Source organism: Haemorhous mexicanus, chromosome 27 (genome assembly GCF_027477595.1).
Source record: "Haemorhous mexicanus isolate bHaeMex1 chromosome 27, bHaeMex1.pri, whole genome shotgun sequence".
Classification (NCBI taxonomy): Eukaryota; Metazoa; Chordata; class Aves; order Passeriformes; family Fringillidae; genus Haemorhous; species Haemorhous mexicanus.
Window position 1 is genome coordinate 6,110,456 of NC_082367.1, and position 24,148 is coordinate 6,134,603.

At 54.0% G+C, this 24,148-nt stretch overlaps 1 protein-coding gene across 2 annotated transcripts in view; it reads left to right on the forward strand.

The window, feature by feature from the left end:
* MAN1C1 (mannosidase alpha class 1C member 1) overlaps positions 1 to 22,656 on the forward strand; it is a 52,523-nt gene extending 29,867 nt beyond the window's left edge. For both annotated transcript variants that reach the window (XM_059868845.1, XM_059868846.1), the window contains 10 exons: positions 6,659 to 6,774; positions 8,264 to 8,344; positions 10,235 to 10,329; positions 13,540 to 13,663; positions 15,636 to 15,729; positions 19,244 to 19,359; positions 19,530 to 19,749; positions 20,254 to 20,426; positions 20,803 to 20,918; positions 21,342 to 22,656. In XM_059868845.1, coding sequence (XP_059724828.1) covers positions 6,659 to 6,774; positions 8,264 to 8,344; positions 10,235 to 10,329; positions 13,540 to 13,663; positions 15,636 to 15,729; positions 19,244 to 19,359; positions 19,530 to 19,749; positions 20,254 to 20,426; positions 20,803 to 20,918; positions 21,342 to 21,462 — 1,256 coding nt within the window. In that variant the 3' untranslated portion in view covers positions 21,463 to 22,656. The remainder of the gene's footprint in view (positions 1 to 6,658; positions 6,775 to 8,263; positions 8,345 to 10,234; positions 10,330 to 13,539; positions 13,664 to 15,635; positions 15,730 to 19,243; positions 19,360 to 19,529; positions 19,750 to 20,253; positions 20,427 to 20,802; positions 20,919 to 21,341) is intronic.
* The last annotated feature ends 1,492 nt before the right edge of the window (positions 22,657 to 24,148 follow it).

Genomic DNA, 24,148 nt, shown 5'->3' on the forward strand with positions numbered 1-24,148 from the left:
ATTTGAGCTCCAGGAGGTGTTGGAGTCGTGCAGGGATGAAGCAGAGCTGCTTGTTGGAGGATCACTAAATGTTGAAAGATGGTTGGAGGAACTGGGGGAAAGAGGATTAAACTGGGGAGTGCTGCCAAGTATTAAATATTTAAGAATCAGTTGGCAAAAGGTGCTTATCACATGTCTGCTCTCCCATTCCTCTGAAGGAAGTAACTTATCTGAGGGGCTGGTGCTGTGACAAGCGATTCAGTTTTGTGCTGAACACCTTTCTTCTCCTTTTTCCCAGTGCTTAATAAGGATATTGCTAACCTGTTCCCCCCAGCCTGCTCTCTCCCAGACTCTCACATCCCTAAATGAGCCAAGCTCTCTTTTGTGTCTCCCACCCATCACTGGATCAGGGCAGAGCTGCCACTGCTGCTCCAGCTTGAAGGATAGCCTTAATTCTCCAGGGGAAATTGATATTTGAAAAACATGAGTGGTTTGTAATCCAAAAAAGCCATTTCTTCCCCAGCTGGAACACACTCTCTATTAAATTTGATCATGCAGCCTAAAAGGCAGCACTTGAAGCTGCCTGTCTGCTGCCAGCTTTACCTGTGCAGCCCATGTGCTGAGGCTGCTCCGTGCTGCAGGTGGAGCTGGCATTCATTAGCACTTCCCAGGAGCCTGGGAGATCTCTCCTGCTGACAGCCAGGAGCAGACTCAGCTGTCCTGTGAGCCAGATGTTTGGGTATTTCCCCCATGCCAGCCTTCAGAGTTCCTGTGCTGTGGGTGGGAGGCTCAGCCCGGGCTGGCAGGGGAGCTTTGGGGGCTCTGCTCCCTCCCAGCCTGGGGCAGGATTGATTGCTCTGCTGTTCTGAGCATCTTTTCAGGCAGTGATCAGCCCCTGACCTTTCTTTGGCCGGGGGAAATGTGGCTTTAGCACCCTGCATGCACAGGATGGGGGCTGGAGCTGTTTGCTGTGAAGCTCAGAGGGGACGTGACCTCGGCATGGTGTGAGTGATGTCCTGTGGCTCATAAATGCATGGGATTCCAGTGGATCCCTGTTTCCTCTGGAGCTCTGGGAATCCACTCTCCAGGGCCAGGGCTGATTCCTGAAGAGTTGGTAACTGCAAAGCAGGGCCAGCATCCTGGGAATGCTGAATCTGCCAGGGTGGGGAAGGGGAAGAGACCAGAACAGAGGCTGAAATTGGGGGGAAATTGTCTTTTGGGCTGCTGGGGGCTGGTTTGGGGGGAAATTGTGGTTTGGGCTGCTGGGGGCTGGTTTGTTGGGGTGTGGGGTGGGGCCTGGCACAGGGTGTGACCCCGAGACCCCCACGGATGGCAGCTCCCAGCTCAGGGACAGGGACAGAGCTGCCCGTGACCCTGCCTGGTGGCCTTTGCTGCCCATCAGGGCACAGAGAGCACTCAGGGGTGACCCTTTAACCAGTACCTGCAGAGGAGAGTGAGGAAGATTAATGAGAGGAAGATGGGAAAATAACCTTGGCCATGGAGTGGTTTTTGATGAGGTCCCTGAAGTGTAGGTGCAGTGGTTTATTTGGAAAGCAGAGAAAAATGAGGTTGCTCAAAAGCTAATGGACTTTTTTTTTCCCTAACTCTGCAAGACAATGTGCTGATACAAAAAGAAATAGATCTTTTCTAATTCTTGGACTACTTCTTTGTCCCCTCCATCTCTGGCTTCTGCTACCTTGTTGCTCAGATGTAATTTGTTTAGTTTCCCTTAAATAAAGGGAATGTAGTTACTCTGTGGTACAGCTATCAGGTTCCCAGACAAAAACTCAATAAATAAGGCACTGGCAGGGCTGTAGCTCAGGTCTGGTGTTTCTGCCTTCATCTGCAGTAGGCACCACTCACAGGCAGCTGAAGCACTGTAATGAGGTGATTGTGGATTTAACGGAGCAGTTTTCTTTCTTCCTGCAAAGCAAACCCATTTCCCAGTTCCATTTGGATTTTCTGTTTAATTTCTGTCAGCTGGACCAGTGGTACCAGCCCTGTCCTGGGGATCTCTGACATCTGATCCTCACAATGGGAGCAGAGGGATTTTCCACTGGAGAGCTCCTCCTGGAGCTGGAGTTCATCTTCAGTGCCCATCCCCGGGGTGAGGCGTGTGTGCTGGAGGAAATGTTAAGAAACCAGCAGGTGGGGAGTGTTCCTGCACCCTTCCAGAGGGGAGGTGGATGGATGGATGGATGGATGGATGGATGGATGGATGGATGGATGGATGGATGGATGGATGGTGCTGCAAAGAGCAGAGACACCAGGGCGGACGTGGATAAATTCATTCTTATTTCTCTAACCAGCACGTTCTCTTGCTTTAAACCCTCTTCCTCTGCATGTTTTGAGGAAAATTCCTCCTGCTTTTTTGGCTGGCAGGAGAAGCTAAAGGCCAGACAGGGAGCTCTGGCCTAAGCCCAGATCCCAGCTCAGGAGCTGCAGGCTCCCAGCCGCTGGCTCTGCCTGACCTGGAGCGCTCGGCACAGGGACTGGCAAATCTTGGCTGCAGGGCAGATTTTCCAGGGAGCTGCAGTGATTTTCACAGTTTACTTGGTTGCCAAGATAATCCTGAGCTGTGTAAAACGCCTCTGTGTGGATTTCTCCCAGAATTGGACAGTTTGCCACCAGGCAGGAGCTGTGTGGTGATGCAGTCCCAGGCAGCTCCCAGGCTTCTCACACACGTTTGGGATAAATGTCAGGAGTTCAGGCTGCTCTCCAAGCCCTGTCATGGAGAAAAAGGACCAAAAAGAACAGGAAAAGCAGCACTTGGAGATGGTAATTTTTCAGACTCCTGCTGTACCAGGGCACTGATTTTAATTGAAGCCTTCAGACCAGAAGCAGGGGAAGGGATCTCGTGTTTTCCCCCCCGTACCCCAGGAGCTGAAGGTAAACAACCAGTGACAACCAGAGCCCCTTGTGCCTTGGCAGTTAACAAGTTCATCGTGTTTCATAGAAACTGCATCCTAATTTTTATTCCAAACAGGGTTTCAGCACTAATTTCTGTTTTGACAAACACGATCTGACATAAGAACAGTGGGAGTCAAGACCTTTCATTTTTGATCTGGGTTTACATTGCGCTGATCTAAATTCCTCCCCCTTCTGCTCTTGCTTTTCAGTTGTAAACTCTGTTATTAAAGTTAGCAAAGAGCTGTTTAAACCCCCTGTTCTGTGGCATTTAAACAGTCCTGCTGCATGCAAGATTAAGTCTGATATCTTCCTAATGGCTCGTGCTGTTCATCTGAGGCGTTGGCGCACAGCGTCACTGTACGGATTGGAGCGGCTTTGTTGGGAGGGAAGGATTTGGTTTCTGTTCACTGAGTCACTTCATCAGGGGCTCTTTGCCAAATGGCAGCACCAGGCCCCCTGGGGCTCAGGGCATTAGAGATGACATTCCCCAAGCTCTCTGCCTGCTGCAGGGCTGGCTGGGGTCAGGGTGGGCTTCCATCCCTCCCTGGGGCAGGCAGTGATGGCAGTCCCAGGGGAGCATGGCTCCAAACAGGGGGGACACAGCACAAGGAATTTTCTAGTGGAATGTTGGAATGGGATGATCTTTAAGGCCCCTTCCAACCCAAACCAGCCTGTGAAAGGATGATTTTATTTGAGCTGAACCCTGACATCAGGGAGTGCTGGAAAGCTGCTGGAGATCCTGGTGAGGATGCTCCCATCTCCTGCTGCTTGGGCATCCTGGAGTTCACCTCCCCAAAGGCACACCCTGAACTCCTCCTTGGTCCCTGGAGCCCAGAGCAGAGCTGGTGGGACAGGAGAGTCCAGCCTGTGGTTTGGGGGCTTTGCAGGGTGCTTGCTCTCCATGCCCAGGCGCAGAGAGCGTGGTGGATCCAGAGAGCCTTTGGAAGGAGCTCTCCTTCCTGAGGAAAGGCTATTTCAGACCCACTCAGAGCTACTTGGCTGCTGAAGCATCACTTTGGTGGCTTTTTTTGAGCCTCTCAAGGGACAGACTTGCAGCTGGGAGCCCTTCAAGTCTGTCTGGCCTGTGATACTCCATGGTGGCTATTTTGGGAGAGGGGGCTGAGGGAAGACAGTGCTCTCCATCCCTCCCATCACAGCTGCTCCCCTCTGGAAAATCAGACTTCTGCTAAGCTCTGGGGGCTGGATGGGTGCTGGGGTTAGGCCACTTGTTCAGGTGTTTGGAGTCTGGGCTAAAAAAAAAAATAAAAATAAGAAAAGAAGAAACAAAACAAGGCAAAGGCACCAATGGCAGCTCCTTTCCAGCCAGCACCTTTCCCCAGTGCTGTGTTAATGAAGTTAACACTGGCTGGTGCTCTGTGTGGCAGGGTTCAGCTCCTGGGGTGGGTGGCAGCAGGAACAGAGCAGCCTTGTTGCCCACACTCCTCTCTCCATTCTTCTGCTGCACAAAAGAGCAAATCCAGGGTGGCACAGCTCCTTCAGCTCAGGGAGAGATGAACCTTTGTCTGCTCCATCAGCTGCTGCTTCTCCTCCCCAGTCACCACTCAGGGACAGCTCTGGCAGAGGCCCTGTCACCAGAGCTGCTGTGACACTCAGAAATGTCCCCAGACCCCCTGGACTCCTCCTGAGGTCCCTGTTCTTCTCCCTGGTGAAGGTGTCCCAGCCCAGGCAGTCTGGGGCAGGATCAGGAGGGGTTTTCATTGCACACGTGGGTTTGGGACACACAGTCTCAGATGTGGGTCCTGCTCAGAGCCACTGCTCCCAGCCCTGGGACTGCCAGCAGGGTTTCTGTCAGGGGTTTCTTGTGAAGGTTTCTTGGTTCCTGCTTTAACACTCCCCCAGAGCAAGTAGAGTCAGGCTGAAACCAGCAATTTGCAGATGAGGGTGCCAGCAAGAGTCAGAAGTGACAGAGAGGGGTTTGATTTGGTTTTGAGCTGCCTCCCCTTTGATTGCAGCCCTCCCACCCTAATGTGCAGGTGCAGAGAGGTGCTGGTGGTGTGACAGAGCTGGCAGGAGGTGGCAGGAGGTGTCACCACCCTGCCAGGTGGGTGTGTTGGTGCTGCAGGGAACTGCTGGGGTGTGCACACACCAAATTCTGACAGCTGCCCCTGCAGCTCCCTCCTGCTCTGGGGAAGCCAAGCCCAAGCAGGAAGGAGGGAAGATGCTGCCCTGGCACAGAAGGCACAGGCTGGGCTCAGGGACTCTCTGGGTGCCCTCTGTCCTGGCCAGGGACAGGCACAGCCAGGCCCTGGTTTGCTCTGTGCTCAGGAGGGGCAGGAGCTGCCTTTTCATCCCTCCCCTGGGGCTGGAGCTGACACAGCCCCTCCTGGCCTGGGGAGGGCTCTGGGGCTGCAGGAGGGGAGTCACTGAGCATCTGCAGCTCTTCAAAGCTGCTGCAGAAGAAAGGGAACACGGCCCAGCCCCTGGTACAGAACACACAGCCCCAGGTTCTTCTGATGCAGAGGGTGAGGGAATATTTAAAACAAATGTTTAATGTGACACAAAGACAAAGCAGCAGGGAGTGAGGTTTGCCCTGCACTTTGTCAAACACAGGCAGCAGAGCTGAGCCACTCCAAGCAGAGAGCTCCCAGTCCCCAGAGCTATTCCCTGAGTTAAAGGCCTGACTTGCTAAAAACATAAAAGGCTCTGTCAATTCCAGCAATATTCCTCACTTCAATTAATCATCCCAGAAAATGGTGAGTTTGTTGTCTCTTTGTCTCCATTTAGCTTGAGCAAATCCAACTTTCCTCATTGTCTCTCTGCAGATTATGAAAAGCTTTTGTTGATTATATCATCAAATTAAGGCAAGCCCAGCAGTGTGATTTTCCTCTCAGAATATCACAGCAGCAGCTGTGCCTCAGGTGCCACTGCCCTTCCTTCCCTGCTGAAATGCTCTCCCTGCCTCCCTGTCACGTCTCTCCTTGCCAACAGGAAAGTGTATAAAAATCACATCATCATTAATATTGAAGAATCATTAGGGCTGATGAAAGCAGCCCTGCCTGCCATGGGGTTGTTTTCCATGCTCGGTGCTTTTGGCAAACATGCCAGGCCCACTTCAGCCCAGCTGATTTTTAGAGCCCACCAGTTGATCCAGTGCCTGTTGGACTCCATCCACCCTTTGCTCCTGGAGATGGCTCCTTCAGGTGGTCATTTCCCAGACCTGCAGGAATAAATGGATTTCTGGAGGCTCTTTCTGCCTCCCTCCTCTCCCCCAGCCCCTGCTTTTGATGCAGACAGCATCCAAAGGCAGCAATCCGTGGTGGAGCAGCAAAGTCCTGCTTGGGTTTGTATTAAAGCAGTGATGTGCTGGCTGGCTGAGAAGTGTCAAAACTGCAATCTTTAGCATCAAAAGGGTAAGGCAGGATCCTTCCCTAGGGCAGAGGAACTCTGAGAGGACCTGAGCACTTCTCTGGGCTGCACACCTGAGTCAGACACGGCCCCTGTGTGCCTTGGTGAGAGCACAAACACTGCTGAGCCACTCTGGCCAAGGCAGGGCTGGAACAAGGCCAGGGCTTGCACTTGTGCCTGGGGGCTTCAGGGGTGGACCCTGAGCTGTTCCCTGGGGAGTTCTTCCAGAAGTCAGCACTCTTTCAGGCCTGTGGAAATTGTGGGTGCAGAGCTGAGCAGCCCTGGTGGAAGATGCCACCCAGACACCCCCAGCACTGGGACTGGGAGCTGCTGCTGCCTGTGCCAGCCCCCAGGCTGACTCAGAGCTGTGGCTTCAGCTCTCTGCTGTGTTTTTGCCACACAGGAGGCCTTCGAGGAGCAACTGTGATCGATGCCTTGGATACCCTGTACATCATGGAGCTCGAGGAGGAATTCCAAGAAGCCAAGCAGTGGGTGGAGAAGAGCTTTGACTTGAACGTGGTGAGTCAGCTGCTGGGAATGCCTGCCTGTGCCACCTCAGCTGCCAGTCCTGATCACAATCTTCCCCAGGAGCTCTGGGGGGGAAGAAGCCACTCGCTGATTTTCTTTCTAAGGCCAAAGGGAGCAGGGCAGGGATTCACCCCAGGTTTTGCTGGCTGCAGCAGGGGCCAGCAGATCAGCCTCAGCTGGCTGACAGGAAGGTTCAGTGTTTAGTGGTTCTGCTCTGGGTTAGGGAAACAGACAATCACTATTAGACACTCCTAGGAAATGTTGCTCATCAAAGAACAAGTTCTGTTTCATCTCAGGTAAATGTCTGCCTGTGATAAAACAAGGTTTTCTTATTAAATTTCCTTATTAAATTAGATTCAGGTTGTAAACCCAGCTCCCCTTGTTGGTGTCACTGCTGGGACCTGTGTGACACCTCAGCAGCAGAGGGGGAGCACAGAGGAGCCAGGGTTTGGAAGGAAGGGCAGGAAACAGCCAGGGATGCTTCTGCCTGGGGCTGCTGGAGCTGTCCTGGACACGTGGGCTGTGCTGGGGCTCTGGGTGCAGGGCTGGCAGCTGAAGGGTGCTGTCCCTCCTCTGTCCCAGCTCCTGCCTCCCTCACCCCCAGCTGATGGCATCTCATCAGTGGCACACACAGAGAATGGTAAAACCAAAGTGCAGCTTAAACTTGTATTTGTTTAATGCCAGTCTGGTGGTTGTGAGGAATGGTTCTCCCACAGGAACAATGCCTGCAGCTGCCTTTATAGAGAAGCATCATTTGGGAGGGCACCACTGGCATTCATGGATTCATAAAAGGCAGCCCACATCTGATAAATCTGGTGAATGGTCTCAGTCTGTTACTGAATCGATAAACAAGGGACAAAATCAACTGGGAGATAATTTATCTGGATTTCATAAAAGCTTTTAATCTTGGCCTGCAGAATAGATTGATCTGTAAAGACAAGAGTGAATGCTATGGATTGATCTGTGGAGTCAGGGAGCACAGCAAGGGAGGCAGGGGAAAATTAATTCAATATTGCCTCTGTACAAGGAGCTCTCACAGTCCAGGAAGGCAGGACAGGGACTGCAGGACCCACGAGCTCTGCTGGAAACTGAGTGCTGTGATCTGTCTGAAGTTGTGTCGGGGGAAGTTTAGGCTGGATCTTGGGCAAAGGCTCTTCCCCAGAGGGTGCTGGCACTGCCCAGGGAATGGGCACAGCCCCGAGGCTGCCAGAGCTCCAGGAGCTCTTGGACAGTGCCCAGGGATGCCCAGGGTGGGGTTGTTGAGGGGTCTGGGCAGGGCCAGGCTGATGCTGGTGGGTCCCTTCCAGCTCAGGAGGTTCTGTGCTTGTGTGATCTGCCCCAGGTGCTGCCTCAGGTGATAAATGGGGCAGTTTGGGTGTTTCTGTTCCCTCCAGGCTCACCCTGTCCCTGCAGGGTGCTGGGAGATGGGCACAGGGCTGAGGGCTGTGCTGCACTCAGGGCTGTCCTTGTGTCTTTGCAGAATGGAGAAGCTTCCCTGTTCGAGGTGAACATCCGCTACATCGGGGGGCTCCTGGCCACCTACTACCTGACTGGAGAGGAGGTGTGTCCCCACCGAGTGTCCCCACAGCACCTGGAGTGTCCCCACAGCACCTGGAACCAGCTGAGAGCCCTGCCCTGAGCATCAGCTAATCGCCCTTAACAACAGGCTAAACCCATCCTTTTTGTGAATATGGAAATGCCACTAATGTTCCTTTAATTAAGCCTCCAATAATTACCTTGCACACACCGTGCATGGCTCATTTGCCAGAGATCTTTCCTCCTGTGGGCAATTGTAGCAAGACACGTTTGCAGTTGGACACATTGCTCCCCGGGGAAATGCCATTTGCAGGGGATCTTTGTCTTTGTGCTTGTTCCTCTCTCTTCCAAGTCGGGTGAGATTTCATCAGACATCATCCCAGATCCTGCCTCGGGCTAAGGAGGGCAGCTGGGAGGGGCAGGGGCTCCCCACATCCCTGTGGAGCAGGAATTCCTGGGCTGGAGTGGCCTGGGGTGCAGAGCTGCTGTCACAGCCCCTGGGGTGGATGCTGGAGCCCTGGGTGAGGCAGGAGATCTCATCTCCACTGCCCTCCCTCCTCCCCAGCCTGGGCCACAATGCCATCATCTGTGTGCTGGTGTGCCTGGGCTGGAATTCTGCATCTGCAGGGGGGTGAGGAGATTATTAATTATTCCTCTGCCCTGGCAGTCTGAAACTCTGGTTCAGGGGGAGCTGTGTGAGGACTGGCCCCAAATGAGAGCTCAGCTCTGGTGCTGCCCCAGCACAGAGGGTGGGGTGGCTCCTGCACAGTGACACCACTGATCCAGGAGCAGCTCTCTTACTTCAGCTGCATGTTAAATGTGTTCCAGGAGTGCCTTCCCTCTGGGATTTCCCTCCAGGGAAAACTCTCAAAGACTCAGTGCCCCGACTCAGAGTCTGCCTCAGTGACAACTTCAACAGGTTTCAGATCAACAGAGCAAAGAGGAACCACATTAAACCATAAAACTCCAGCAGTGACCTCTTGAAGTCCCATCAGCAGCTGGGGCAGTGCCTGTCACTTCCCAGTCAGTGTCACTGAAAGGCAAAACCCAGTCCCCGCTCTTGCTTTCCCTTCTGAGCCACCCCCTGGTTCCTTGTGAGAGTATCAAAGGTCTGTGAGCCCACAGGAGAGCTCAGGTTTCCTCAGTGCTGTATTTTTAGAGCAATGAATTCCTCTTTCTGAGAGCCACCACCACAGGGCTAGAGGTAAAAGGCTTGTGCTTTATCTCCTAAGTCACTTAGAGGCTTCTCTTGATCAGGACTAATCTCTGCAGCGAAGATTAGTGCTGCTATCAGTCTGTCCCAAAATAATTGTGTGTGCTTGCTTTGTGCTGCAAGGCTCCATAAGCTGCAATCTGACTGGAAAGCCCAAAACTGAGGCATTGCCAGTGGAAAAGGAGCAGCTTAGCCATGAAACCACCAATCCTTCTTGGCCAAGAGCTGCAAGGAGAGGATGGTTGGTTGCAAATCATGGTTTTTACAACAGGAGATGAAAACAAAATCTGGGCAAGCCCACGCTGTAAATCTAGCAGGGCTTCAGCCCAGAAGGATTTCTTCTGATTTCAGCTCAGGCCCTGCAGCTCCTGGTGTTCTCTGCCATCCTGGGAATGGGAAGGATTTGGGGAGCACCCTGGACCAGCTCAGATCACAGGGTGCTGGTGTGAGCTGCTCTGGTCCAGGCTGAGGCTTTGGCAGGGCCTGGGTGCTGGTTTAGTGCAGCTTTGAGAGGCAATTTAGAGATGCCCAAGTTCAGTGAGATTTTTGGTTCAGAGTTTTTGTGCAGGGGAACCAGGGCACAGCACACCTGGAGCAGGGGTTCTGCAGCACCTCCAGTGTTTTATAACAGGGGTTGGAGAAGGGGATGTGGGGGAATCCTCTGTGACTCATCCATCAAATATCTATCCTCCCTTTTAACAGGTGTTCAAGAGCAAAGCCCTGGAACTTGGAGAGAAACTTCTGCCAGCCTTCAACACCCCCACTGGAATCCCACGTGGAGTCATCAACCTGGGCAGGCAAGGCCTCAGCAGCATTTCCTGTAGTGCTGGGAGGTGGGAAGGACCAGGAGCAACAGCAGCTCCTCAGAGCTGTCCCCTCTAGAGCAGATTCCTCCAGGTCACTTGCTTTGCCAGCTCAGACCCTGGCACAGATTGCAGGTGGCTCAGGTCAAACCCAGCTGTGTTTTATTAATTTGGGGCTCTCCACAGTTTCTTCCTCTGCCCCCTGACAGGGCTCCCTGCTGCAAGAGCATTTTCCTCACTCTCATGTTCTGTGAAAGGTGATTTTCTACCCTGCTCATAGCATGGATTTTTGCAGTGTGCCCAGCTAGGTGCATGCGGATTCATCCAGGAAAAATGGATTTAAAAAATTGGAAAAACCGGGCAGGGGAGTGGATGGGACTGGCTGACAGTTTAGGTGCTGGAAAAGGGCAGGACACAGCACACAGCCCTCAGCCAGGCTCTGTCCTTCCCCAGACCCCAGCATTCAGGTTGGTGGTGTTCTCGTGGCCAGGGAGGCAGCTGAGTGCAGTCAATCCCTGCAGAAGGTCTGGCAGCAAACAGAGCAGAGCTGGGGCTGCCCTCCTGCTCCTGGCTCTCCTGGCAGACAATTCCCTGCCAGCCAGGCAGGGATTTGGATCTGCTGCTTCTGATGCATCCAAACAAATCCACGGGTGAGAGCTGCAGGAAATGTGGGTTAACAAAGCCTTTCATCCTCACCTCTTGCGAAACCCTCAGAGTCATTTTCCAGCCCTTAGCCCAAATCTCCTCCTTGGCTCTGCAAGCAAAAGACTTCCAAACGTTTGGCTCACGCTGCTGCGCTGCTCAAATATCACTGTCAGCCCTCAGCTGTCTGATGAGCTCCTGATCCCGGGGAAAATTGGAGCCACCAGCAGCACTGTAATTGTCCTTTTTTGCAGCACAGACATCCTGCTTCCTCTGTGGCTGATAAAGGCTCTGCATGGACTAACCTTTCACAGAAATGCCAAACCCTCCCCTGCCCTTTGTGAAGACAACTGAAGCAGCCTCTGTCTGCCCAGACATTCCCAAAATGTTTTGCTGATGACCTTGAGTGAGAGCAGAGAAAATCGACAGAACACCCAGGCCATAGGCAGAGCCCCCACTGCTGCCTGGAGCTCTGGGGCTGCTGAGAGGGCTGGAGTGGCAGCTGATTTAGGGGCAGGCTGGAGGGAGCTGCATCCACAGCCTGAGCAGCCCAAGGCTGCAAACCCCAGGGAATGGGAATTGCTCAGTGTGCAAGTGGAGGCAGAGGAGGGCGAGGTGAGGCTGTGAGACCACGCTGACCCAAACACCAGGGCCAGAGCAAAGCCCAGAAGAGTTTTGCAATGAGGAATTCTCTCTCCAATTCTGTTTTTGCAAGGATGTGCTAATTCCAGAGAGACCTCAGCATCCCAGGAGGAGGAGGAGGGTCCTGCAGCGTGTGTGGGCCCCTGCTGGTGGCAGCTTGGGGGGTGGGTTAAGAAGGACGTTCAGAAATTTGAAACCAAAAAAAACCCCCTGGCATTGAGTCAATTCTGCACATTCATTTTCGAGGGCCCAAGCACAGCCAGCCCCCCCAGCTCTCCCAAAACCAGCTGCCTTTATCTCTTGCTGTCACCTTTTCCTCTGGGGTCCTCTCTCTGCTGAAGAGCTTCCTGTGGCTGCCTGCTGTCCCCTGGCTCTGTGTCCCATCTCTCACTCCTGCTTTGCTGTGTCCCATCTCTCACTCCTGCTTTCCATCCTGCTGCTCCACGCTGGCCCTGGAGTGCTCTGTGTGCTCCAGCTGCTCTGTGCTCTGCTCTGTGAGCTCTCCCTGTGCTGCAGCTTTTTCCTTCACATGTCCCTAAACCCTCTGTACCTCCAGATTTTCCCTCAGCATCCTCTCCTGGCCTCTCTCCTGACCTGCCACTGGTTTTGCTGCTTTTGCTGCTTTCCCATGAGGGAAGGCAATAATTCAGCATTTCAGACCCACTTATCTGGGAGATAAAGGAGGTTCTGGGATGTTCCTTTCCCTTGGAGGCCAAGGTCCTTTAAACAGTAGCTTCCTCTGAGCTGCTAGAGAGCAGAGCAGCTGTGGAGGCCCAGTTTTGAGGCTGACAAAACGTTTTCCTGCAGGGGGTCACTGCAGGCTGCTCTCTCCCCCAGACACGCTGCAGATGGGCTCTGTTCCCTCCCTCCCCTCCCAGCAGCTCAGCTGCGCTGTCTGACCCGAGGCTCAGCTGCAGCAGCACATCCCGTGCTGTGCTCTTGGGGAGGGCAGGCTTGTCCTGGTCTCTGGGACCCCTCAGAGCTGCTGGGACAACAAACACGGCCCCTCTTGGCAGCTGCAACCCTGCTGAGCTGAGCCGAGCCGAGCTGAGCCAAGCTGAGCTGAGCCGAGCCGAGCTGTTTGTGGGGCTGTGTTTGGTGCAGCCTCCCTCCAGGGCAGTAAATCCAGGCCAGGAATGCACTCCTGGCAGTGTCTCCATGTCCCCAGAGCAGGGGAGCTGCTGCAGGCTGTGGCCCTGCAGGGCACTGTGACCGCACTGCCTCTCTGCCTCTCTTGGTCAGACAGCCAGCTCGGCACCTGCCACGTTTTCCTCTCCATCACAGCGAGGGAAACTTCTTTTTTTTCTGTTCATGCTCAGAAGGATCATTAGTTTTAAGGTCCTGTAAACAACAAACCCTTCTCTCTCCCAGCCAAGCTTCCCGGCGCCATCTAGTGTCACCCCCACCCTTCCCTGTCCCTGGAGCTGTCCCCTCCCCGGGACTCACTGCCAGGAGATGCCAAACGGGAGCCTCCACACCTCTGAGGCAGCACCCACAGAGGCTGCCATGGTTACATCCAGCCCTGCATCCTCCAGGATTGTCCTGTCTGGAGGGGTCCAGGGACACCCAGCGCTCTGGGGTACCACAGGGATATTTTATCCCACAGTGTCTGTCTAGGGCAGGGTGGCAGTGCTCCTCCAAAGCTGTTTGTCAGCTGAGCTGTCCAGCAGGGAGTCCTCTCCCACAAAGAAATGCAGCTTGTGCAGTCTGTGTGTTAGCCCAGTCCTAAAGAATCTCTGGAAAATCCCAGCTCAGTGCCACTGGAACTGCTGCTGAAAATCTGTGTGTGTGTCCCAAATCTGTGTGTGTGTCCCTTCCATGCCCCACAACACCTGGCAAAGGCAGGGCTGCCCTGGCAGGGCCACCCCAGGCTCTGGCAGTGCTTCCTGGCAGTGAGGGCTCCCTTTTCTCTCCTTGCAGTGGCATGAGCTGGAGCTGGGGCTGGGCATCTGCTGGCAGCAGCATCCTGGCAGAATTTGGGACCCTGCACCTGGAGTTCCTGCACCTCTCCGAGCTCTCTGGCAACCCAGTGTTTGCAGAAAAGGCAAGTGAGCCCAGCCTGGCTTCTGTGGGCTGGCTCTTCATCCTTCTGGGGTTTTTCCCAGGGTGGATTTTACCCAGAGAAGGGCACAGCCATCCGGGGCATGCAGATCCCTCAGGAGCCTGCTTTGAGGGACACAGATCCTTCCAGGCAGAACCCAAACTGCCCCCACAGAGCCCAAGGGAATTGGGGTGGTCCAGAGTGCCACAGTGGGGCAAAACCAGGCAGGATTGCCAAAAAAAACACCCAGAAATTCTGCTTTTCCAGGATGTGTCCAGTGCAGGTGTGTCAGCTGTGAAACAAGGAGGGGATTTGGAGGAGAGACAGGAAAAAAAGAGGAGGAAGAAGGTGGGAGAGCAAAGTGGAGCTAGGATGGAGTGGATGGAGAGCAGTGAGGGTGGGATGAGCAATGAGTGTCACAAAGGAGGGAAAAGAGAGGGTGAAGGGAAACAGGAAACCAGGAAAGTCTGTGGGAAGATGAAGAGAGGCTGGTGCTGTGAGATAGAGCCAAGGCTGAGGTTCCTGAGGACAGGGATAATGATAAATTGCTCCCAGGGAGGGGGAGCTGAGGAGAGGCCAGGAAAGGGAGCAGTGCTGTGGAGAGAATGTGTGAGGAAATGAAGGGAGGGGAGAGATGAGGAAACACTGGGGATGCACTGCTAAAAACCAGAGTTGCATCCTCATTCTGGGTTCAAACTGTGGCATTTTGAGCCAGGGTCAAACCTCTGTCCCCAGCCTAAGAGATTTTCCTCTTCTCCTCCTAAGCCTGTGGAGGGAAAATGGCAAAACCTTTCTGAGGGACTTTCCTGGGCTGGTGTGTGCACAGAAAATGGATCAGAGCCACCCTGAGAGGGAAAATATGAGATGGTGGGGGCTCTAACAGCCCAGCCTGGGGGAAATTCCTGCAGGGGAGCAGATCAACTCATGAGCTCCCAGCCTGGGACCTGGATGTTAGCAGGAATTAAAGCCCATCTGTGTCTTTTATCCAAACCTGTCATGAATATGCCAAGCTCCTAAACTCCAGGAAATATTATGGAGCCTGACCCCTTCCTTGGAAGCACTGGCTCAAGGCTGTAGCCAGCTTTTGGCGTGCAAATTGTCTGATTTTGTAAAAGGTTTAGGGCAAATTAGCTGCTCTGTAGGTTATAATAGAATATTTATGCTGCATGGAATTTAACTGGGTCCCTTAAGGGAAAGGCCTATTGGATTTAATGGGGGTGAAACCAAGGGAGGCTTTAGAGAGTTAAGTGCTGGCTGTTCTGGGGTATTAAAGGAACTGTCTCTTGTTGAAATTAAAGGCCCCAATTCATCACATTAAGTGACCACATGGTGAATTTAAGTGCTGTGTGAGTCACTCATCCCTGCCACTCCTTTCCCTTCGGATCATGGAAAAAATCACCCCTGGCAATGCTCACATCTCCCATTTCCACCCAGATCCCCCAGCACAGAATCAGATTTGGGTTTGGAAGGGACCTCAAGGCCCCTCCAGTGCCACCCCTGCCGTGGCAGGTACACCTCCCACTGACCCAGGTGCTCCAAGCCCCAGTGTCCAACCTGGCCAGGGATCCAGGGGCAGCCCCAGCTGCTCTGGGCACCCTGTGCCAGGGCCTGCCCACCCTCCCAGGGAGGAATTTCTTCCCAATATCCCACCTAACCCTGCCCTCCTTTACCTTGAGGCCATTCCCCCTTGTCCTGCCACTCCACACCCTTGGGAAAAGTCTCTCTCCAGTTGCCTGTAGCCCCTTCAGGTGCTGGAAGGACAAGGTCTCCCAGGATCCCTTCTGGGCCATGGCAGTGAGCTGACCTGGGGCTTTGCAGGGTTTCCAGAGCCACGTCTGAGATAAGGATTGGGCTGAGCCCAGAGCCTCTCCCTCCCCAGCTGTGTCCAGGCTGCTGGGCAGGGGCTGGGCAGGGCTGGAGGGAGGGCAGCCCTGGCAGCAGAGCATTAACCCAGGCTGTCTGTGCTCTCTCACAGGTGAGGAACATCCGCAGGGTGCTCAGCAGAGTGGAGAAGCCCCAGGGCCTGTACCCCAACTTCCTGAGCCCGGTGACGGGGAGCTGGGTGCAGCGTAGGTATCCCTGCCTCCCCCCTGCCTGCAGCATGCCAGCCTCCCCTCCTCCCCTCCTCCCCTCCTTCCCCAGGGGGCACCTGGCACAGCAGCCAGACAGACAGGCTGTGGGACAGGAGATAAGCCAGGCTTTGCAGGGGGCAGGGCAGGAATGTGCCCTTAGCCCAGATGTGTGTCCAGCTGTGTGTGCCAGCTGCAGAGAGACAACCAGCCAGGTTGAATGTGCCAGCTGCAGAGAGAGAACTGGGGCCTGGCTGAGTGTGCCAGCTGCAGAGAGAGAACCAGCCTGGCTGAGTGTGCCAGCTGCAGAGGGAGAACCAGCCTGGCTGAGTGTGCCAGCTGCAGAGGGAGAACCAGCCTGGCTGAGTGTGCCAGCTGCAGAGAGAGAACTGGGGCCTGGCTGAGTGTGCCAGCTGCAGAGGTAGAACCAGCCTGGCTGAGTGTGCCAGCTGCAGAGGTAGAACCAGCCTGGCTGAGTGTGCCAGCTGCAGAGAGAGAACCAGCCTGGCTGAGTGTGCCAGCTGCAGAGAGAGAACCAGCCTGGCTGAGGTTGCCAGCTGCAGAGGTAGAACCAGCCTGGCTGAGTGTGCCAGCTGCAGAGAGAGAACCAGCCTGGCTGAGTGTGCCAGCTGCAGAGAGAGAACCAGCCTGGCTGAGTGTGCCAGCTGCAGAGAGAGAACCAGCCTGGCTGAGTGTGCCAGCTGCAGAGAGAGAACTGGGGCCTGGCTGAGTGTGCCAGCTGCAGAGAGAGAACCAGCCTGGCTGAGTGTGCCAGCTGCAGAGAGAGAACCAGCCTGGCTGAGTGTGCCAGCTGCAGAGGGAGAACTGGGGCCTGGCTGAGTGTGCCAGCTGCAGAGAGAGAACCAGCCTGGCTGAGTGTGCCAGCTGCAGAGTGTCCCTCTGAGTGCTCTCAGAGACAGAATCAGGGCCTTCCCTGCACAGGGGCTCGTCCCACAGGTGTTGGGAGCCAGCCCAGGCTGGGATCCTGCAGTCAGCACAGGGAGCTGCATGGGGAGCACAGTGAGGTTCCCTCCAGAGTGCAGGAACCACCTGGAGAGGCCGAGGGCTTGGAAGAGCCCTGGATCCCCCTCGGATCCAGGGAGGAATTCTCCTGTGCATTCCTGTTCCTGTTACCATGGCAGCTCTGCAGAGCCATTTGGGAAGGAAGGATGAGATGAGGATGTTTGCTCCTCTCCTGTTGGGAGCCCAGCACTGGAGCAATAATCAGGGAAGGTCTTGGAGAGGGCAGGGGAATTGTGGAGGCACCCAGGGGAAGGTGACACGCAGGGAGGAGGTTGTGCCTCTCCTCAGGAGTTTGCCCTGTGGTAGGAGCAGGAGGTGCCACTTCTGCAGCTGGGCCCTGAGCTCTGACCTCCCCTCTCTGCTCTGTTATTGATCTGCTTGTTCTGCCTGCTGGATTTGATGCTGCCAAAGAAAAGTCTCTTTCAGAGACTGGTTTGAACCTGTCAGTGGGTGACATTTATTATCTGGGCAGGTTACTCTGAGTCCTGCAGCTCCTGATGTCCCCATGCTCTGCTGCACTTTTTGCTGGGCTGGATCACTCCAGACCTCTCCCAGTGCTGTTTTTGTGGCTCTGGTGGCAACAGGCAGGGACAGAGCTCTGGCTGTGAGCAATCCCTGACCTGTAACTGGAAGGGCTGGTCCCAGCAAAGTGTCTGGGATGGTCACAGCTGTCCCACAGTTAAACCAGAGCTGCCCTTTGGTGCTGGGAGGAAGCTCTCATCTCTTCTGCCACGAATTTAATTCTGTTTCCAGAGAGGGGCCTGGTGGTGCTTTCCAGAGCACATTAAAAGCAGCCTCTGATTGCTTGTGTGGGACAGGCAGATGCCTGGAGATTTCCTGACTCCAGACAGACTTTCCCAGGCTGTTTGTGGCTGTTGCTCAGGATGTGACCTTGGGATCTGACCCCATATTCCAGGGAGGGAGAAGAGTGATCAGCCCCTTCTGCATGCCCAGTGCTGCTGGGGAGAAACAGATGAGGACCAGAGCAGGGAGGCATCTGCAGCCTGCTCCCCAGAGAGGCCAGGCTCTCATTTTCTCTCTTGCCATTAAAGCTCTTTGCAGGAAGCTGTTTTCCTTGAAATTGCTGTGATTTTCTTAAAAGGCACATCTTTGACCTGGCTGAATGAGCAGATCTCCTCAGTGGAGAGGCTGAGCTGCACCTGTGGGAGGGCAGCTGCTACCTGGGGCAGTGGCAGCCCAGCCCCTGCTGCAGGCAGGGATTTATTGGTGCAGGGTGCCTGGGAGGCAAAGGCTGCCATATGGGGAGCAGTCCTGTACCAGGGCTGCAGCTCTGGTGAGTTTCTGAATGACACACTCGGGATCACAGAGCTGCTCTTTAAAGGCAGCCTGTGTTTGCAAATCCCCTGCCCTCCCTGCTGGCACGGCAGCCGGGTGTTTAATCTCATTGTTTTGCTAGGGATTATTCCCTGGATCACTGGACACACTGTGTCAGGGATGTTTGCTCTTCAGGTCAGGAGAATGATGCATGGCTGTTGGTTCGTGCTGCTGGGAGGATTCAGCATTTGGAATAAGCCTCGGGACTTTATCTGTGTACAAGGAGAGGGGAAACAAAAATCTGAGCAGCTCTAACACCTGCTGCATGAGCTTAGCTGGGAAATGAGGGTGGGGCAGAGCCAGGGGGGGACACTGTTAATTTGTTAATTAACAGGGATGGCTCAGTCCAGGGAGGGCCATTTGTCTTGCTCTCCTAAAAATGGGAGTGCTTTGGAGAGTGAGAACGCTGCTGTTCCCCCTGTGGTGGAGTTTGAAGCTGTAAATGCATCCAGCAGCTCCCCCCAGGCACAAACCTGCAGCTGTCAGGCCCATTTCACTCTGCAATCCCTCAGCACCTCCTGTGAGGTCAGAGCAGGGGGTGCTCTGAGCAGACAGCCTGGGAAATTTCATTTCTGCAGAGGAAAACGTGCAGTGCACATCCCTATACCTGACTTTATCATTTTAATGTGCCAGCAACCCCCAGCCTCCCCCAGGGCTCAGAGTCCCTTTGTGAGGCAGGAATGCAAATGGCAAAACCCAGGAGAGTGTCCACAGCCCCTTGCTGGCAGCTCTGTGGGATCCAAACACCTCTCCTTCCTTTCCTGAGGCAGGGAGACAGCTCCCAGGGGCTCCATCCAGATGGAAATCTCTCAATACCCACCACTGCTTTTGGTTTATGAGGCTGGATTTATGATGATGGCTCCATAAACAGGAAGCATCTTCACATTGCAGGATAAATAACTTGTAAAATAAGGCCTCTGAATGGTTCTGGTAAGGGATACTAATGCTCTGGAAAATGACAGAACATTTTTCTCCTGATTGCACTTTCCACCTTTCTTCCTTTCTGAAAAGCAACGCTGCAAGCTCTCCCCAGGAAGCTGGGAAGGGGAAGGAGAGAACAAGGGCACTAAATAGGAGGAGATTGTTTCCCCTTTGTCAGGCAGCTGCTCACTGTCTGTCATGAACCTGAAGCTCTTTCCTGGCTTTCCCACCACAGACCACGTCTCCATCGGGGGGCTCGGGGACAGCTTTTATGAATATCTCATCAAATCCTGGCTGATGTCAGACAAGAAGGACTCTGAAGCTAAAAAGATGTACGACGATGCCTTGGAGGTGAGGAGCCTGGTGCTGCTCTCTGGTTCTTGGGGGGACATGGTTCATGAGAAGGGTTCAGACCTTCAGAATGAGTCTCTGGGTGTCCTTGGTACTCACTCCTGGCACTAACTAACACCAAGTTTTACTCACTGTCCACTCTGTTGAGATCCTGATTTTCATCCCTCTAGGCAATAGAAAAGCATTTGGTGAAGAAGTCTGCAGGAGGCTTGACCTACATTGCTGAGTGGAGGGGTGGCATCCTGGACCACAAGATGGGCCACCTGGCCTGCTTCTCTGGTGGCATGATTGCCCTGGGGGCCGAGCACAGCACGGGGGACAGGAGGCAGAGGCACATGGAGCTGGCAGCAGAGATCACCAGCACCTGCCACGAGTCCTACACACGCTCAGGTACCTGGGGATTGCCTGCCAGGGTGGTTCTGTGCCTCAGGGGTTTGGGCTGGAAGGGACCTTAAATTCCATCCCATCCCTCCCCTGCCATGGCAGGGACACCTCCCACTGTGCCAGGTGCTCCCAGCCCCAGTGTCCAGCCTGGCCTGGGACACTGCCAGGGATCCAGGGGCAGCCACAGCTGCTCTGGGCCCCCTCATGAACCAGTTTTTTCCAGCAGGGAGAGGGTTGGTGTTGAAAGCAGGCATCTGAGTGCTGGAGAGTGCTTGCAGGAGACTGGGATTCCTCACCACAGACCAACATCGCCCTGATGTTCTGTTTATAAATCCAGTGCAGTTGGTTTTATCACCATCCTGATCCCTTCTCTCCAAGGCACTGCAGGAAAAAAGGCTCAACAAAGCCTTAGGCAAACCCTGGCATGCTGAGCAGCCCGAAGGCACCTGGCTGGTGTCCTGCTGGTGCTGGCCTGGCAGTGACAGTGACAGTGCTGTGTGTTGTCCCCAGACACCAAGCTGGGCCCCGAGGCGTTCCGCTTCGACGCGGGCAGCGAGGCCACGGCCACGCGGCTCAGCGAGCGCTACTACATCCTGCGGCCCGAGGTGGTGGAGAGCTACATGTACCTCTGGAGGCTCACCCACCAGCCCAAGTACAGGCACTGGGGCTGGGAGGTGGTCCAGGTAAGGCTGCACAGGGCTCTGGGGGTTCCTGCATTCCTATGGAAATCTTGGCTTCGGTCGGAGGAAGGAGCGGAAATTATTGAAATTAAATGCTGAGATGGGTCAGGAACGCTCCAGGCTGGGCTGGATGGGGCTCTGGGGAGCTTGGTCTAGAGGGAAGTGACCCTGTCCATGGCAGGGGGGTGGAACTGGGTGATTTTTAAGGTTCCTTTCAACACAGATTGTTCTCAAACTCACGAGCAATGGGGCAGGATCTCAAACCTGTGAGCAATGGGGCAGGAATACACAAAGTGCCTCAGTTCAGGGTTATCTCCACTGTGGATGTTTGCTTCTCCCCACACTGCTGGGGGTGGCTGAGGGTTCTGTTCCCCCCCAGGCCCTGGAGAAGCACTGCAGGGTGGAAGCTGGCTTCTCTGGCATCCGAGACGTGTACACCACCACGCCCACCCACGACAACATGCAGCAGAGCTTCTTCCTCGCAGAGACCCTGAAGTGAGTCTGGGCTCACAGGGGCCTTCCAGAGCAGCACAGCTCCTGCAGCAGCTGCTTGAGGAGCCTCAGATGATGAGGGGGAAGTCTTCTCTTCCCAGGGGAGGTGTCCCTGCCCAGGGAGGGGGCTGGAGCCAGAGGAGCTTCCAGGATCTTTCCAAGCCAGCCCGTTCCGGGGGGAAACTGGGCAAGGCTGCAAATCTTTGGGAATTTCCTGCAGCAGAAGCTCTGCTGCCCTTGGCTCCCTGCAGGCTCCTGCTCAGGGGCTGGGGCTGAAGGGCTCTGCTTGCTGTGATCCAGAGCTGGGTTACCTGGGAAGGGTGGGGATGTTCAGGGAGGTGGGGATGTGTCACACGCTGCTGCCCGTGCCTGCCTGGAGCCCTGCCGAGCTCCTGCAAGCCGTGTGTCCCTCTCCTGTGGCTGCAGGTACCTCTATCTTCTGTTCTGTGAAGATGACGTGCTGTCCCTGGAGGATTGGGTGTTCAACACCGAGGCTCACCCCCTGCCCATCAACCACACGGACTTGAAAGCAGCAGGGCAGCCCTGAGGGCCCTGCCCAGCTCCTGCTGCCCCAGCCTGGGCAGACTCTGCTTTTCCTTTCCATTGAAGGAATTCCTGTTGTTCCTGAGATGGTGTTTTGGGGCACTAGTCCAATTGCGGACAGTATTTTCTTGGGAAGATGAACCATGACTAAGCACCTTCTTTTCCTCTGTGAGGAGCTCTTTTAGGCTGACGATGAGATGTTTATTCTGGGCCATACTGTACACAGTTCATAGACATTCCTTTATACAGAGAATTTATATGAAATCCACTGATTTTGCTTTATAGTGGCCAAAGGACTGGAAGTTTGCCATAAAATAGACTTTACACACACACACAGACACCCTCCTTTCCTTTCCCTGGTTCCTTTCTGCCTTTTATCTGCTCTTGGATTTATCACCTTTCTAGTGAAAGCTCTCAGTATTCTGGGCTTCTGGTGCTGGGCTCTGGGGGCTCTTCAGGAGAAGGAGGAAGGGGAGTTGTCCTTGCTGTGGGACAGCAGCTGGAGTTCTTGGGGATGGCTGAGGAGGCAGCTGAGAGCTCAGGAGTGAAGGGAGGACAGGGAGAGGTGATGTTTTAGTGGGGAAAGGAGAGGATCAGACCCTCCACAGGCAGGAGCAGCCTCAGGCTGGAATTTGGAGATTTCAGGGGGGAACTTGAACCACCCTGATCCCTGCTGGAGGGGTAACTCAGCAATCCAGGAGGCTCCTGGAGGGGGCTGGTGGTAAATTCCTCCTGCAAGGGACACAGGAGCCAACAGAGGGGCTCTGCTGAGCCCAAAACGAGGTCCAAGGCTGCAGAGGCCACGGATGGTGAGGGGGGAAAGCTCCAGCCTGGGCTGCCACAGAGCACACCTGGACCTCTCCAGGGGACAGGTGACACAGCCCAGGTGGCCCTGCCTGAGCAGGGACTGGGACAGGGCCACCCCAGAGGTCCCCTCCAGCCTCAGCCATTCTGTGACTCTGTGCTGTCACAACTGTAACTAAACCAAAACTGGGCTGCAAAATCCTTGCTCCTGATGTATTTTTATATACTTTTTTCTGTGCTCTTAAAACACATCTCATTTAACTTTCCTTTATTGGTTTTTTTTTTGTGTTTTTCTACTTTTATTTGGAACTAAGTGTTACGAGTCACTTGTAATAATTTTACTGCTGTAATAGTCAGATCTGTGAAACAGAATAAAAGTCTTGTAAAATAAAAAGCCTGTTGGGGTTGATCCTGTAAAAGACCAGTCACTCCATGCTTGGAATGAGACAACACTGGATTTAAAGCGTGGATTTAAAGAGTTTTGTGCAGTAGAAGCTGATTTTTGGGGGAATCTAGGCAGTGGTTGACAGCAATTCCCAGCTCTGTTAAACTGCTGGATCTGGGATCAGCATTCCCTCAGATCACTGCAGAGCTCTGTGGCCCTGGGGGATGGAACATTTTTGTTCATTCTTGTGACAGCCTCGTGACAATTGGTTCATTCAGCAACTTGGGGGAAAATAAAGTTGCTTTGAGCAAGCTGTGAAAACAGAAAATGTTGTTTCTAAATTCCTGCCTTTGTAATTCCCCGAGAGAAATAAGATTGTCAGATGGGGACTTAGCATTATCCCAGGGATAAAGCTGCTGCCTGCTAAGCCTGGCCTAGAGGAATGGGTGTTGGTAAATAAACATCTTGGGAGTGAGCTGTGTTATCCAGGAGATTTGGGGCTCGGGCAGCTCTTGTAGCTCAAAGGATTTTGATAATGGATTAAGGGAATTTCTTAAATAAGAATGACCTGCTCTTGGAGTAACATGGAACACTTTGCCTGGCAGAATTTAACCCTCAAAATAAACAGATCCGTGGCTGGTTTCCATTTCACACAGGTGAGTGGGACCATCCCAGACCCTCCCAAGGAAGTTTCCTGCAGCTCGGTGGCCACACCACAAACCAGGAGGTGTTCTGGCCAAGGGGAAATCTGGGATCGTTTTTCCTGCTGGGTGGAAATCTTCCCTGTTATTACTTTTAGGATTCCCTTTGATCCAGGTGTGCCTGGGTGGGCCCCACAGCAGATGTGTGGATATTTAACATTCTTCCTGAGTGCTGTAATCCCAGCACCCGGCAGTGGAGAGCCAGGAGTTGTTGGGTTTGTTCTCTTTCAAGGAGCAGCAGCCACCCTGAATTATTTCACCTTTTGTCTCTCATTCTCTTTCCCATCAAATAATCCCCCTGTTTTTCATTTTTTGTGGTGGCTGGAAATGGTTTGGGTGCAAAATGAGCCCTTGTGCCTCTCCTCATCCAAACAGAACCACCTCAGCTCTGCCACCACCCTGCCAGGCCCCCTCCTGCTCATTTCCCAGACCACCCAGGACCTTTATCCTGCTCAAACCCACCCCATCCCATCACACTCTGTGCCCGTGCTGGGTTATTCCAGGGAAGCAGCAGCTCTGCAGGTTTTAGAGCACATCTGCTCCAGGTGCTGAGCTCATCCCTGCTCCCAGACATCATTTCCACACTCTGCTAATCCCACAGCCACGACTGGGTTCTTCATGGAGCAGAGCTCCAGGCAGGTTTGCTGCTGTGCTGCAGAAGGAACTTTCACTGCATGAATCACAAATATTCCCCCTGGTTCCACTGCTGGGCTCCTCTGCCTGGTCCCATCCTCATCCTCCCTCCTCCCTTAATGGCCTGGTCATGCTCTCGCCCATCTCCATCTCGAGAGTTCTTTAAA